The 16,595-nt window shown below is 41.6% G+C and overlaps 1 protein-coding gene across 1 annotated transcript; it reads left to right on the top strand.

The window, feature by feature from the left end:
* The first annotated feature begins 104 nt into the window (after positions 1-104).
* LOC110975389 (catechol O-methyltransferase-like) lies at positions 105-14,919 on the top strand. Its single transcript, XM_022227840.2, has 4 exons — positions 105-1,551; positions 9,057-9,266; positions 10,104-10,303; positions 14,144-14,919. Exons 2-4 carry the CDS (start codon positions 9,065-9,067, stop codon positions 14,453-14,455), a joined length of 714 nt encoding a protein of 237 aa, XP_022083532.2. The 5' UTR covers positions 105-1,551; positions 9,057-9,064; the 3' UTR covers positions 14,456-14,919.
* The last annotated feature ends 1,676 nt before the right edge of the window (positions 14,920-16,595 follow it).

Raw genomic sequence — 16,595 nt, 5'->3', positions numbered from 1 at the left:
TCACGCACCAAACAGCTCTCTGATTGGTCAGTTGTGGTTAAAAGAAACGAATTTACCAGTGGTCAAAAGTTGTGGGTTAATTTTGGGAACTTTTGTAACTCTGTGATTTCTTTACATTGAATTGCCTGGTCGAAATTATGTGGAACTTGATTGATTAATTTTTGCTAATATTATAAAATTGTGAGTTTGGAAAGCTGCATGTATTTTCTGGCATGGAGTAGTTAAATTAATTTCCATTATAGATGGTCTTTGTATGTTGGTGTATATGGTTTGCGGAACGCTGATGTCCTTGGGACCCTGCTAACTTTTGAAGCCTGAGAGTTAGGTTCTGCAGTCACTGTTCCACTTGCGGAGTGAAGTCTGTTCCACAACCTGCAGATGTCCTTGCAACAACCTGATAGTTCTCCACTGCGTCGTCTCGTCCCTGGCTTTTTTTGCCCTCTGACTTGGTCGACGGGTGTTGGAGGAAACTACCGCAGCTGCGACAAGCACCATTGGAATCTCCTGTAATACCTTTATTTGTTTGTTACGGTAGAAAATTCCTGATAACTTCTTGATAGATTCATTGCGTTTGGATACAGTGTGGTGATTTGTGGATTTGTGGAAAATTTGTAGCACTTGATTCTTTGATTTTTGTGTACCTGTTTTCATGGCCGCACGTCCTTGAATATACCGTTTACTGATTGATGTAGTTGTTTCACTTTGTTGGCAATTTACTAGAGGTTTGGTGATACAACTTTGGCATTGTTTGTTGAATTCATGTAAGGTTTGACTTTGCCTGGAAATTGAGAATATTCTGGTTTGATGTAATTGTGACTTTCGTGCTGTAATGTATGCCTTAAACTCAATTAAAATGCCTTCACCTAAAGATTCATATGCTCAGAGCTTGAGGAGTATTTTCATTTTAATTCTATACTGGTATTAATTTTTGGGGTTGTTTCCGTGTTTTACTTGTTTAACAAGAATTATCCGTCGACTCGGGTGAAAAAAAAATTACTGGCCACGATGTGACTTATTATCGGTTGGCGGTACGTTATCCGTTGGCTATTGTCAATCGAGACATAACAGGGCCCTTTTCATAACCTCTTAAACGGGAAAGACAACCATGATGCCACGGCAATCTTGATAATGATTAAGTTCACTTTTAGCGATCCTGCAGGACGATGCACAGTTCTTTTGACGGCTTACCTTTATTCAACGATTGTAACATTGTTTTTGGTATGTTCGTTTGCCTTTGTGTGCACCCACCAAATAATAACTGAAATGAAATGTTTTTAGCAGCATTTTCTTAAAAAAGATAAAGTAGAATTTGGAACACAAAGGAGTCCGCCACCAAACCCCGCTTTAACACACAACACAAAAAAGGTTCTGTGTGAACAAGGTCCGAATGCTATATATAAAAAAGGAGCTCGTGCGTGCACGTATGCAATCCTTTTAGACATTGTGACCACTTGTTGTTTTCAGTGGTATACATGTTTCATGACATGCATTGACGGTCCCCTGGGAGATCGAAACCGCGAAGTTATATTGTGACCCACTTTGACATCACAGGTATGGTCTTTTACAATGTGATTTATTAATTAATTTGAGACGAAGGGTTGCCCTTGCACCATTTCCTTTGTAAGAGAGGTTATGAAAAGGACCCAAATACATAAATGATAATGTATAGCCAACGGATATAAACGTATCACCAACCGATAACGCATCACAAATTGACCAATATTGTGGACATTAACCTGTTACCTGTCAACTCATAATGAATATTTGTAATGTTTTTTATCTGAGCAAGAATCATTTGCGTCATGTTTTTATGTACACATTAGCTAAAGTGCCTCCAACTTCCGAGTGCCTTTGCCTGGGCATGTAGGGACACATACCCCGGGAGTACGAGTACACAATGCATACACCTTGGACTGGTTGTGTAGTGCGTTCCTCCACGTATGTGGGTTTGGTTCGTGAAGTTCGGACCATTCAATTTAAAAAGCTGTGCTTTTTAAATATCTGCATTCTTTAATTTTGTAACGCACTTTGAAGGAGTATACGATGTTCCGTAGCAAAAATAAATTTGTTTGTTTGCATTTGCCTATGCCCTTTCCTTTGAAGCCCAGGAATTCAAGGGACGCGTTGGAAGTGGGTGTAAGTTGTTAGGAATTATTATTTCGTTCTCACCATGCAATTACTAATCTCATCATGCAATTATCTGTCCCAGAATATCAGTTTCGCTCGTACAAATTAGAATTTCATTCCCACCAACTACAATATCTAATTACACCGAATGGAATAATTCTAGTAATCATGGAATGGAATATTTCCAAATAGGTCACTTGGGAGACATTTTGTGGTAAATTTTTCAACATTAGGGAGACATCGGTCATTAGGGAGACATTTCAGTGTCTCCCTAATGCTCCAACTACCAAAAGGAGGGAAATTTTTTTAATCCACATTTTGAGAGATGATAGATTAGGGTCTGAAAAAAACATGCAAAGTTTGGTTAAGATCGAATCAGGGAATATTGATTTATGGGACGGTAAAGTTTGAAAAATTTTGTGCACGTTCCTGTGGGAATGTCTCCCAAGTGACCCATTTTCGGTTAATTATAATAATTATAGTAATCCATAATCATGAATCAGAAATATTCACCTTCCAAAGCGTGATATCAATCAAGGCAGAACAAGAGTGCACTCCATAGATTTGTGTAAATAAGTGTTTTGCTTGGAGTATCATCCACTTAATTCTTGGTTTTGATGTTAAACGGATTGTTTTGACAATAGCATTACCCAATATCTCCTGGAACATCTTTTGAAGGGAGATTTTGAATGATTAATTTTTGTACTGCCTTCTATCTATGACATCAAAATGCCCTCTTGCATAATTGTGAAATAATTTTCTAAGAATTTTGAAAACGACGACTTCCTTTCTACTTCGGAAGAAAAAGCGTTTACTCTCGTGTGCATTGTTCTGACACATAGCAACAAGCGTGAAAACGGGTTGAACTGAATATTCACTACCTTTTTCCTATAAAATGTGCATGGAGACTAAAGGAAAATGTGTTATAAATAGAATGTACACGCATGTACAAAACCATGATACAACCTAGTGTTTGTACTTTACCCTGTTCAGGCTACCCTTATCTACCCTATCCATGGAATAAAAACTCAAAGGTTGTGTTTGGCGCATTCATTGTTACTGGTAAACTTTAATTGAATTTTGTGCAGCCCATGGAATAACACAGCACATGGGGACTGAGGTATTTCTTATCTGCAAAGTTCAAGAAAGTCCCTTTTATCTTGGTCAAAATCAAGATCCCGTATAGTATAAATTTAAAATTAACTTCCTGTAAGCAATTACCAAACTTATTTACAATCTTGGCAAATCAGGTGTTGTGACTGCATAGTGTCGCCTGTAACTGCATGTATTCAGTATGTTTAAATACGGCGCTTGTATGCAAAATTTAAAGGGTCCATGAAGACGCCAAGGGCAAACTGTTAATTATTTGGTTATTCACTAGTACGCTAATAACACGCTAGGGGTCTAATGGAATAAAATACCCTTTGTTGTGCTATATTTTATTCACAATTACCCCTTAAATGAATGCTTTAATCCTGCCAAATGGTGGCGTATATGTGTGACGTGCATTGTGAGGACAAACAAAGAGACTTTGAGACGAATGGTGGCGGCAGACAAACTGGTCCTTTTCTGCGGTTGCGCGTGAGCTCAAAACTAACACGCATGCCTAGAACTGCGCACGCATGCCCACATCAAAAAAAAAAAAAAAAGGACCGTTGTATCTGCCGCCACCATGCGTCTCAAAGTCTCCCATTGTAGTCAGGCACCCTTTTGGTACGTCTCGACCATAGCACATGGACATTGGACATGTACACAAAATTTATGTTCCTGCGGAGTGTTCAAACATAAAATAGGGCCTGTAATGTAATTCGACAACCACAATATGAAGCCCATACTGCGTTGGTGCAACGCTCGTGAACATGTGGTACGCGCGCATTACATGCTTCTTCGACCAATTGGGGGCCTGTTTGTTTTACACGGATCTGAATCGCGATCAGCGATCTTTATGCCGGTTTGCACTATCCGTTAGGCGAGCTTTGGTGTCTGTAAACCAATGACGGATCATTGATTGTGATCCAGAACCGTGTCAAACAAGTACGAACAGGGTGGCGTAATTTGGAAAATGCACGCGCGCGTCCAGCCGAAGAATGTGCGCGTGAATACGGTGACACCGCAAATTTCAATGAATTAGTGCTAAATGCATTCTGCTTAGGGTCCGATCCATTTTAATGGTTTTGTAGGTGTTTATGTGTCAATAAAAACCACAGCCGAGCAAAATGTGAATAATTATTTCAAAAATAGTAAAAAGGTTTCTGTTCAGTTTACCTTCTAGTAATTGACGTACTCGTCATATGTTTCATTCCACATTGTCACATACCAGGCTCTAAATAATTAAGGTTTTGAGTTTCCGGACACGTCACTGATGAAATCTTTGAACAGATTTTAATTTCCCAAGAAAAATGCTATTTACAATATCTACACAGTGACCGCACTGTACTCCGATACTTTTAACATCAAAGTTAACTGCGAATCAGGCGATTACTTACAGTTCTAACTTTTCAATCAGTACGTGACCAAATTAAGGATATTAGTTTCTACATTTCAAAATGTTATCTGCACTACTATGGTTTGTGCCTCAGACAAGCCGTCTTAGTTGTCTATCTTCAAGACGCTTTCATCAGTCAACTGGGCGTCCCCCTCAAGTGGACGACGAGGTCACAGTTGGGCTTCAAAGGTTTCTATCGTCTTGCCCTCTTTCTCAAGTGCATTGTAACAATGCTGAGCATGTTTAGGCCACAATCTACAAATTACATTTCATAAAATGACCGTCTTATGAATATCATTTAACAGGGCGTTGCATTCCCTGAATTGTCGTGTTATTAGTATACATAACTCTTTTTTTCCGTTACGCATTAAAATCAAAGCCCTACATTTTTAAATAGTGACCTGTTCTTAAATGGCAAGTAAATATCAAAAATACTGACTTGAGAGCAATACATTAAATACAAAGAAAAATAATGAATCCTTATATTTATGGCGAACTTACGCTTTTCAAGACAGGAGCTGTCCGAGTTAAAAGCCCCGACTCGGACTGAAAATGACTGAGAAGCGAGTCCTGGCTGTTCAACTAGCTTAAAGATAGACTTTCTCGCAGCTATCGCCAGCAGCTTTCTCTTAGCTGTCGCCACTATTCCAGGACATCTTTCCCACGCTAAATCAACTCGAGGTGACGCTCTACAAATACATGTGCTATCGCACCACCACTCTAAGCTCCTCCTGTCTCTGGCATGAACTGACTAGACAATTTTTACCAGCCCTACTACACCAAGAACTGCTCCGTAAAGCTCCCCATGTGTTATGCAAAATAAAAGTCCCCAATATCTTTCAAACTTTCACCTTCCGGCCTTTTGGGGGAATAGCCTACCACACCCCCATAATCAATGTCATTAACATATTCACCAGGCTGTATCATGCATGATAAGACAGGCGGACACTGAAACTTATGAATATTAATTTATGCAAGAATACGCCCTCTTCTGACACTACTTCCTTTCCAAGCACATTACATTATGTTTTTTCTAAATGATAGATTTGCTAATGTGATCTTGTTAATCTATACATTATAATTCATTTAATTTATACATCAGGCTCACCCCAAACAAGATACACCAAGAAAAGGGATTCCTAGTTTACAATCTCTTTTCCAGGAGCTAGATTTGCCATTAAAATCTCCTTGTAATACATGCATGTGTTTTCTTAGTTCGAAGATACCAGTTTTATACATCTCTCTCATTTCTGTACAAAACTCAAGACTCTTATGTTCCCTTGGCAGTGGTTGAGCAAATCTGCCCCAACTAAGTGTTTTCAGTAGCTATAATTATTGCCTCCACTGCATATCTGTACGGTTGTTAGGCCATCGACTTTCGCATAGCTCTACTGTTACTCTTTTTAGCCTGGGAAATATAGGTGAGTGATGTATGATCAGTTTGTAGAATGAATTGTCTGTCATACAGATGTTCTTTGAATTCTCAGTAGCTCAGACTAGACAAGGGCCAAGCATTCGCCTTTAATGGTGGAGTATGCTCGTTGGCTTGACAGGAACTTGATCCTGGCAAGGCAAACAAGAAACCTCACGTTATCACGAATCTGCAAGAGAACAGCACCTATCCCTATGTCTTACGCGTCTGTTTGCACTATGAACGGTTTTGTTGGATCTGGTAAGTGCAATATTGGAGATGCTGCTAGGCCGTTCCTCAGTGTTAGAAATGCGCACTCCTGTGGCACTTCCCAAACAAAACTCTTGGTAACTTTGCCTTAACTCATATCTGTCAATGGGCACGCGAGGGCGGCAAAGTTAGGAATGAACCGTCTGTAGTTTCCTGTGCATCCTAAAACGAACGCATTTCTTTCTTGGTGGTGGCTCCAATGACTGCCAAAATGTCCCTGACTATTTCGGGTTGCACTATAGGCCTCTCCTATACCCCAGTAGCGTCTGGTTAAGTGGCTGCGCTGTGAGGCCAGCCATTCTGAGCCTAGACACAACTTCTGTAAGTAGCTCTCCGTGTTCATCCCAAGTAATGGAACAGATCGATGTGGATATGCTATCAGTGTACTTGACAACATTTGCCAGGCTAGACAACAATTTGTGCATCATTCTACTAAACGCAGCAGCCGAGCATCAAACATGCCAAACGGTGAGACTGAAAACTGGTATTGACCGGCAGATGTTGCGAAGGCTGGTTTCTCCTTGTCTTGCTGGGTTATAGGGATCTGCTTGTATCTTTTGGAGGGATTTATTTACGAGAGTATTGGCCTTATCCTAATTTAGACATCAGATCTTTGGGGTTGCGTGCAGCCCAGGTATTAAGCACATAATGGGATCCATGTGTGAAAGATCTGGGCATGTGTTAACCCATACGTATCCCATACTGGATCCACACAGGGAAACTCATATGGAGAGATATGCGCTGCCCAAATGGGTATCATATGGTACAAACCTGAGTATGCCCACGTGGGATCTACATGGGCTGACTCGTATGGTTGTCATATGGGAGAAATCTGGGCTATGCCCATGTGGGATCTATATACTTACGTTAGCCCATATGGGTGTCATGGGGAGAAACCTGGGTATACCCACATGGGATCTACATGCGTTTGCCCATATGTGTGTCGTATGGGGAAAAAACCTTGGCAATCCCACACGGGACCTACATGCGTTCGCCCATATGGGTGTCATATGGGAGAAACCTAGCTGGGCAAGCCCACATGCGATTTACATGTATTTTCGTATTGATGTCGTCTGGGGAAAATTAGGTCAGGTCGATATGGGATCTACATGAGCTGGTCTGTATAGGTATCACAAGGGACAAACTTCAGTAGGGCCCACATAGTCAGTATGAGTTCCATATGGAACGCCTGACACAAAGGAACATATAAATTCAAAGCCATTATGTTCTGATTGACGTGCATTCTTCGTGTATATGGAAACGCAACGCCGGTTTTATACTTCTAGATCAAACACTGTGCCTTTGGTGCCTCATCGATCTCAGTCTAGGTCACATTGGGAGTGTTGACAACTGCTGGCGATGGCTCACGGTGACCGTTTTCTGTTGCAGTTGAGTATTCGTGATAACTGTGATGCAGAACCCATGCGTGGTGTGAATTTTGTGCTTGTCTGACTACATGTTCCCGATGGCCACGTCATTAACTGGACTTTCATACGCAAAGCCTTAACATTGCAAGCGTAATATGGAGTACCTACGTTCTACCCATTCATAAGAACAAAACCTTCAGTGATACCTAACATTTGAGAGTTGTCTATTAAACTCTGCCTAACGACTACAGTGCTGCAACCTCCTGTGGCCCGTGACCCTAAGCTTTTGGGATCAGCGACAGGCAAACCATTAATTAGTGCCTGTCAGTGGTGCACTATAATTATGGGCAAGGAGTGACCACAAATTACGACCACTTCCGTCCCCAAATGATCCTCACAATCTCGTAAGCTAGGACCAACAGGTAAACAAGTGGCAAGAGATGGCTGGCAATCGATACAGTGATTTTTCTCATGTGATTCCGATATAAATCATTTATGATTGTTGATTTATGTGGCTTTTTTTCTTGGACTAGAGTGACAATGCCATGAGAGGAACTGGAATTAGTAACATTTTTAAAAAGTTGGAAAAGCCTACACTTAGAGCCCGCTCGATTAAATGTGCACAAAAAATTGTTTTTCTAAAAAAGCTTTTTAGCATCCATGCATGGGCGTAAATGCCGGGGCATAGGGGTATATAAACCCCCCGCCATTTGAGGTAGGGGACGGGCTACCTTGAGCAGAAAAAAAAACAAAGCGCATTGTGACGATTTTTCTGGAATTACCAACGACTTAAATGTTTGCAGTATCACTAACAAGAGAAAGCAGTTTTCAAAAGCTATTATTATACCATTCTGATTCCGCATGACTTTGATACGCATTACAGATGTACGTATTTATCATGAACGCCGCCCCCTATAGTGCATAATTATTAGTCCTTTATAACATTCACACCTTTTACCCATACTGATCCATTATTGGTCGGTTCTTGATACGTTGCCCGTTTAGAGGTGGTAAGTTATCAATTACAATTTCTTGTTACGTGAGCAATCGATTGGTTATGAATTATAGTACTCTATTGGTCAATAATCAATGCATTTATTTACCGATTGGTAATGGATTATTGGTCAAACTGTGGTGCATTATAGGCTGCCACAGTCGGTGATCCGGGAGCCATTGGCTGCCACATTTAGGTCCTATCCGTTGAAAAGAAAAGAAAAAAACCCTTTCACTCAAAGTTTCAGACATCATTCGCTATCGGTCGTCAGGAGACGAACATGTCTCCACCGAACTTCATCGAGAAGCATAACAAAACTCTACTTGTCTTGGACAAAAAAAAGATAAACTGTTGTGCTGTTAAAAGAATGTTTGTCTTTCAACCCTCTAATTATTTTATTAGTATTAAAAATGGCAACAGCCAACGGTACGTTAAAAGACACCATTACAAAGGACTTTCTGGGAGATTATGAGAATAAGGGCAAAAAGATGGTGGACTACCTAATGGAGCGCGTCTCCGAAATCAACGGAGACCCTTCGGCTCTACTAGCCGCCACCGACGAGTACTGCTACGGGGAGGGTCATTGGATGATGCACGTCGGAGACAAGAAAGGTACACTCCTTAGAAGGTTTGTCCACGACTTCCACTAGATTTGAGATTTTTCATCAGTATAGCGGAGCGAGCTACTTTCTTTTGTTTTTTGTAGAGATCGGCAATACCACGTCAACCGATTGATTTTGCAAGGACTTTTCTTGGTTCTACTCTTCCACTAGGGGCGGGGCTCATCTGCGACCACTTGCATGCATATACTTGTCTCTACTTTTAGGAGGGGGGCTTTTAATCACTTTTTTAGAACTGTAGGTACGGTTTGTGGTGATTTTTTTAATTAATTTATGTGAAATAGTCAAGTTCCCTCAATGACAATGTCGTGGCGACTATCACTTTTTTTACAATTGTTTGTGATTTTCGACATGCTTTCCCACATCTAGCCGAGATCCCTGTCACCCAGCATCATAACAATAGACGGATTGCGCCTACTACGCCACGTGACCTATAGTAGGTACCAAACATCAACAAACAAGGCGTCTTCCCATTACAAAGTCTCTCTGATTGTCATTCACAAAGAACAAAGCCGACGGTCGGCAAAGTGTTGGGCTACAGATGTGCTGAGTACTATGCCGTCAAAGAATAGTTTTGCTTACCGGAAATCGAGTTTCTTAGATTTACTAAGATTTTTTACAACGGTGTATATTACTTTTTCGGCAGTTGAGGATTAGGTTTCATCAAATATTGCTGCAGTTGTTTACAAATTAGAAATCGGGCCCCAGATGAAGTCAAGCTTGTATTTGATGACTTGTATAAGTGTGAACTTGAGGTTGCATTGCCTAATTGATGGTACACTCATCAAGACGGTTGAAAGTTTACGTTTCGCTCTGTTTAAATAAACAGGGGCCATCGTGCGCAAGCTGGTCCAGCAGTTGGCTCCCAAGACATGCCTGGAAATCGGCACATACTGCGGTTACTCGGCGGTGTTGATGGCGAGTGTCTTACCTGTAGGAAGCCGGTACATCACCCTTGAGCCTCGAGAAGAGCTCGTAAATATTGCTAGGCAGTTTGTGAAACTAGCTGGTGCCGATGTTAATGCCAAGGTATCATTAGCATAGCCATTTTTTTTCTGGGGGAAAAGACTTTTTCCAGGGGAAAAAAAGCCATTAAATTTGGCATTTTTTCCATTTTTGTTGTCATTTGCATTTTTCCACCATTTCAGAGGGGCAAGCATCTCATTGCAATGCTCTTGTATTGTTTATCTACAGAGGTATTGCGAGTGTGAAGACTTTGTCATAAGTAAATACAGACTTTTTTAATTGAGAGAGCGCCAAGTTCATACTCTGGAACCAAAATGGCAGGTCATTATGTGTGCAGTACAGCAGCAGTTATTGTGTGCCGTCTGTGCAGTGATACATAATGCACCATTTTGGTTCCAAAACTTTAGACATTCATGTCGCAACTCTCCTAATATAAAACAGCTCAGATCGAGACCCGGCAAAAAGTGCCAGCATTTGAGCATGAGCGAGCCGTGGTGATTTTCGATAGTCATCCGTAGACAACGAGAGATAGAATGGTGCGATTAAGCGAGTTCATTGTGCTGCCGGACCTCGCGACATTCAAACGTTTCATTCATTTCTCACCAGGCATGATAAGCCTTTTGCGATTTAAATTTGAATAAAATCTGGTGCATCGAGTTATTTGATTGCACATAAATGTAACACTTTGCATTTCCAAGATTAAAGACACTGTTACTATACTTCGTGATTCTGAGCAAACTTTTGCATAACGACCAACATCTTTGGAATGGACTGGTTCCTTTGTGCCCTTCTCATCCATTGAAAACAGTGTATTGATACAAGATATCTCTTACACTGTGAACGGCCTGGATGTTATTTCCCAACAAAAATGGAAATGTGACTCGCCTGGATGTATTTTGGCAAGGATGATCCAATATCCCATGCACACCACCAAAAACAAAACCGAGCCGGAAATCCATCCGGTAAAGGCCAGAATCACATCGTGAGTTAGACTTTAACAACGCAGTCCTGGATATGATATCTGGCTCGGATGTGATTTTGGATAAACCCTGTCTTTCTCGGTCGGCCTCGTTTCCTCTAACCTCTGGGATTCCATGTCAGGGCCTGTCTATGTGGTATTTGTTGCTGGTTTTCTCAGCGTGTGCCCAATCCACCCCATCTTCTTTTCCCTATTTCGTTTTCTGCTGACAACTGTTGTGTTCTCTGGCATAGGTCAGTGTTGCTGATCTTTTCTTGCCATTGGATTTGGAGGATTCGTCTCAGACATTTAATTTTGTTGATGAATATCTGGACCATGTTGATGGTGTTCTTCGTCATCCTCCATGTCTCGTTACCGTACAGCAGCACAGACTTTTTTGTTTGCTGCGGTGTTCTTTGGAGCTCCAGATTTTTCTGAGCTGGAAATGCTGCCCTGCCAATCCTCGCCTCAACATCTGCACTAGTGCCGCCCTGCCTGTCAATGATGCTTCCCAGATAGGTGAAGGACTCGACTTCAATGGGTTCCCGTTGCATGGTTGGGTGCTGGTACTATTTGCTTTCAGGTTTTTTGTTTTCTCCCTGTAAATGTTTAGGCAAACGTGTGAGGAGGTGTCTGCCAGTGTTATTTTCTTCTCTTGCATTTGTTTGCAGCTGTAGGAGAGTAGTACAACAAGGTCTTCCACAAAGTCCAGGTCATTCAGTTGTGTCCATTTTGTCCTCTGGATTCCATCTCTCTGCTTCTCTGTAGTGGTCTTCATTATCCAGTCGGTAGCAATTAAGAAGGAAGAGAAACGGAGAAGGCAGGCATCCTTGTCTGACCCCGATTTTTTACTTAGAACTGTCTCGGTAGCTGTCTCCCGTGAGCAACTATGTAACCCGTTCGACTATAGCTGTTCTCGATAATTTTGGCCAGCTTTGTGTGCACGCCATTAGTGTCGAGGCAATTTCCACAGGGTTTCTCTGTCTACGCTGCCAAACGATTTTTCATAATCGATGAAATTGATGTACGGTGAGGAATTCCACTCTAGTGACTGTTTGTCTATGACGGAGTGTGACAATCTGGTCAGCACCTGATCTGTTCTTTGTGAATCCTGCTTACTGGTCTCTGAGTTTGGAGTCCACCACATGTTTCATTTAGTCCAAAAGAATTCTTTTGAAGACTTTCCCGGGTAGGCCCATATAGCAGGGTGATTCTTTTATAATTTGAGCATTTGCGGAGATCACCCCTCTTTGGTAGCTTGATAAGGTAACCCTCCTTCCAGTTCGCTGGTACATCCTCTTCCTCCCAGATCTTTTCAAACAGTGGATACAGCAACTCTACGGTGGTGTCTAAATTTGCTTTTAAAGTTTCTGCTAGTGTTAACTTGGCCTGCTGCTTTCCTGTTTTTGAGTTTGAGGAGGGATCTCATCCTTGCTCGACCTGTCACAGTTAATTGGGAGATAAGTATCTACTGATTGGTTATCATGGGTTCGGTGGGCTTTGTCGATATAACAGCTTCTCGAAGTGTTCCAACCATTTATTTAGCTGGTCTTCTTTTGCCATGATGGCCTTTCCCTCTTTATCTTTGACTATCCTCCCTGGTTTGCTGTATTTGCCTGATAGCTTCCTGGTGATGTCATACAGTTGCTTCATCGTGCTACTGCCAGCTGCTTGTTCAGCTTCCTCAGCCAGGCTGTCAACAAATCTCCGTTTGTAGGCCCCGGTGTTCTTCTTTTCTTCTCTGTTGCTTCTCAGTCTACTATCTGATGCCTTTGCTTTTGATGTTCTTGTCCAACTGGTATTCAGTTTTACTTTCTTGTACTTTCTAATCTCGACATTGCGAAGTGTGTCTGCTGTTATCCACTCTTAGTGCAACTGTTTCGTGCTCTCCACTACCTCCTCACGTGCATTTCTCCTTTGACATTCTTCCATTGGCCTTCGGCGGTTCCATCCTCAAATATTTCCTCAAGAACTTGACACTTGTTTGAGAGCTTCAGCTTGAACTCCATTGCTTTCTGGATGTCACTCAAGAGGCCCACATCATACCGTTGTTTCTTCGTTGTTGGGCTCTCTTCAGCTTCCGCCACATTGCAGCAATTAGCAGATGATAGTCTGATGTTACATCCGCACGTCTTCCGACTCAAACATCTAGAAGCGATCTTTGGAACCTCTTGTTTATGCAGATGTGTTCTATTTGGTTTCTCTGAAATGATCTTGGGATCCCCATGTCGCCTTGTGAATTCTCTTGTATGTAAAGATGGCACCTCCGACGACTAGCTCGTTCAGGGCACGATTATTAATATCTCTCCATTTTCGATCATCTCAACCCTTGTATTCCCATCACCTCCTCGTAGCCAGTTTGGTCTTCTCCAATCTTGGCGTTGAAGTCGCCCATGACGATGGTAATACCTTTCTCTGAACGTTTGTCAAGGATGGTCTGGAGCTGGTTAGAGAGCTCTTACTTTGTTTTGTTTTCTTGTTGCTGTTATTTGTTGGCGCACAGCACTGGATGACATGTACGCGTACAGGTTCTTTCTCGGGTTATTCATTATCCCGCTTTTAAGTCTCACGTGGTCTCGAGGTGACTATCGAGAACGAGATAGCATTCTAAAATTAAACGAGATGAATTGAGGTTGATTAGGATTCTATAGAACGTGTCCTCCTCATCATGACAATTCATGCATGAATATTTTTGCATGATTGGGGAATAATGCCTCTGCCGTTAAAAATGAACTCATTTGCCTCACCGCGTAAACTCACCGGATCCTCGATTTTATCGATTACTCGATAGAATCCCAAGCAACCTTCAATGCATTTTGTTTTATTTGGGGTAAGATTTTGCAGCTGGCTTTTGCATTGTAAATTCGTGAATATTTTTTTTTCTATTTGTTCGTTTGTTGTACCTTCGAATGGAATCCTGGATTTTTGATTATTTTTATCCACAGATTACAATTGTTGGACGGAGATCGGAAGACGTCATTCCTACGCTGCGCGAGAGCTTATTGGTGGACACCTTGGATTTTGTCTTCATGGATCATTGGGAGGAGTTCTACGTGAGGGACCTGAAACTCCTGGAGTCTCACGGCCTTCTGAAGAAGGGAACCGTCATCTTGGCGGACAACGTCATACATCCTGGAGCTCCAGACTACCTGGAGTACGTGCAGAGCTCAGAGAAATACCATACGGAGTTGATCCACTCTACCCTTGAGTATTCTAACAAGGAAGACGCCGTGGCCATGTCGGTTAATCTGGGATAAACGGAAACACGGATGTCAGCGCTGATGTGAATTTCTTTAATTTTCCCAATAGTATCCTTTCCTTTTAAACACTTTGATTTAATTTGTGAAAATTGTACGGTGTTGTAAATTGAACCTTGCAAGGAGACAAAGCAAAGTCTAGATAAAATCCAATCAAATCAAACACGTACCTGTTTTGTATGTTTTCCTATATTGTGGCCATGCAGTGAGTACCCATGGTATGATCCTGTGTGATTATCAGTAAAGAAGAAAAATTGACATACAAATGTAGGGATCTGGGAATTCCCCATTTAATTTAGCGAATTGTGTGATCTTTGAACCTTGTGCACGTCTTCAAGGCGTGATTGGCCCACGTGGGTGCACAGAATGTACAGTACAAGTATTTTCTGTAAGTCTTGCCTGTCGGCCGGAAGTGGCCTACAATGTGATACTTTTTAGCGGCACTGAAGTTTGGCGAGTTTCCAAGGTTTTTTGGGAGAGCGGGATGTGCTGTGGGAGACGACGGGGTGGATGGACGTTGTGATGGCTCGGCCGGGAATCACGTAGATTACCACCGCTTTCATTGTCCAAGCAGTTGTGATTCTAGTGATGGCGAAATAAAAGAAATCCAGTCCGCTTGAACACCCAAGTCTTTCAGTGTCTGCTGAACTTTCTTTTTGCCTGCCTGGCCTCCAATTCCCCCTTCAGTGGCGGACGGACCGCCGCCCCCGAGCGATCGGCCAGGGGGCCGGGGCCGGACCGCTACACAAATAGCGCCCTCTTTGGCTGGCAAATTTGATTGGGCAGCTGGTGCAGAAATTTGGCGTTAGGCCTACCTAACCGAATGGCCACTCTTAGAGGCGCACTATATTGTGAAACGCCCGTGATCAGGTAGCCAAATCTTCATGATTTGGAGTACCAGTGTATAAGATGTGCTTTACATACAAGTTGTCCACATAAAAAGTATACCGAGATAAAAATTACGTTAATAGCAAAACTACTTTATATATGGGGTAGAGAAATAGATCTCTATAGAAAGGGCAGAATGCCCTCTATGCGATGGTATACAGCTTGTGATGTTATTGACACAGATGAGTAAACAAACTAGACCAGTGTTGAGGGTACATTCCTTGTTTTCAAGAACACATTCTTGAAAACAAGGAATGTACCCAAATCGATCTTATCTGCTTTGGTTTCGCTACTTACCTCATCAGTTTAATGTGCTAAGTCCTCCACATGGCCACCATTCCTGTCAATGCACATCTGACATCTTCGTCACATGTCCCTTACTGCTCAGAAATAGGCACCTTCTAAGTCGGGGTTTCCCCTGAATAGCCAGAAGAAAAATAATAAATGGCGCCGGTCCACTTGGCGGAATTCTCCAGACCATGCAAGCTAGCAATTAGTCTGTGGAGAAAAACTCCAAGGGACGACCAGACACTTTTCCGACAGTGTATAATAGAAGAACGGTTGGCCAATCTCAAAAGATCATTTGGTTATCCTGGTTCAAAGAAAGCAGTTGTTTTGATTTGAATTTAATTTAAAGATATCGAAGTTGGAAATGGATTGGATGTGGGAGATATCAAAGATGAAGATTATAGTTTCATTAGTTTGGGGATGAAGATTTAATATGATTTGAGTTACATAATTTATTTCATTTAAGTCTGGCTTGGAACTTGATTTGAGATTTATATTCATTTGAGTCCGATTTGGAATCAGAGTTGGACATAAAATTTGAAATTGACCGTTGTGTTAAACATTGAACACAAGCTTGACGCACAATCAAATCTAATTAAGCTCAGCAAGAAACAATTTTTTTCGATTCTCTATTATTTCCAAGTCAAATGTTTTATTAGAATTTAACGCCCATTAAATTCCAATCACCGTTCAATGTACACTTTGTCTAGTGAAGTTATTTAGTTGTTTGTTTTATTTGCATTTACTGAGTAATTTTAATTTTTGGTTAATATGTTTTGTTTAATTTAATTAAATTTTCATTTGAGTTTAATTTCCTTGACAGTTTCAATATCAATTTTGTTTGTAGGGAGCCAACGGCCCCAAAACCTGGTTTCACTGCTGTATTTCACCTTGCACGCGTTCTAACGGGCATTTTCATGTGCATATTAGTGAGCCAGTTGGACATTCCAACAGCGCATGTTCA

The sequence above is a fragment of the Acanthaster planci genome, linkage group LG20 (assembly GCF_054643075.1).
Source record: "Acanthaster planci isolate LZ-2023a linkage group LG20, COTS_SCS, whole genome shotgun sequence".
NCBI classification, from domain to species: domain Eukaryota; kingdom Metazoa; phylum Echinodermata; class Asteroidea; order Valvatida; family Acanthasteridae; genus Acanthaster; species Acanthaster planci.
The sequence above is the reverse complement of the archived record's forward strand: the minus strand, read 5'-3'. Positions and strand labels throughout refer to the sequence as shown.

What these genes read in the sequence shown, in the direction of transcription:
- LOC110975389 (XM_022227840.2), top strand. Translation starts at nt 9,065, where the DNA reads ATGGCAACAGCCAACGGTACGTTAAAAGACACCATTACAAAGGACTTT. An exon ending in GCACGTCGGAGACAAGAAAG is followed by an intron (nt 9,267 to 10,103) that starts GTACACTCCTTA and finishes TTAAATAAACAG; the next exon opens with GGGCCATCGTGCGCAAGCTG. An exon ending in GTGCCGATGTTAATGCCAAG is followed by an intron (nt 10,304 to 14,143) that starts GTATCATTAGCA and finishes TTTTATCCACAG; the next exon opens with ATTACAATTGTTGGACGGAG.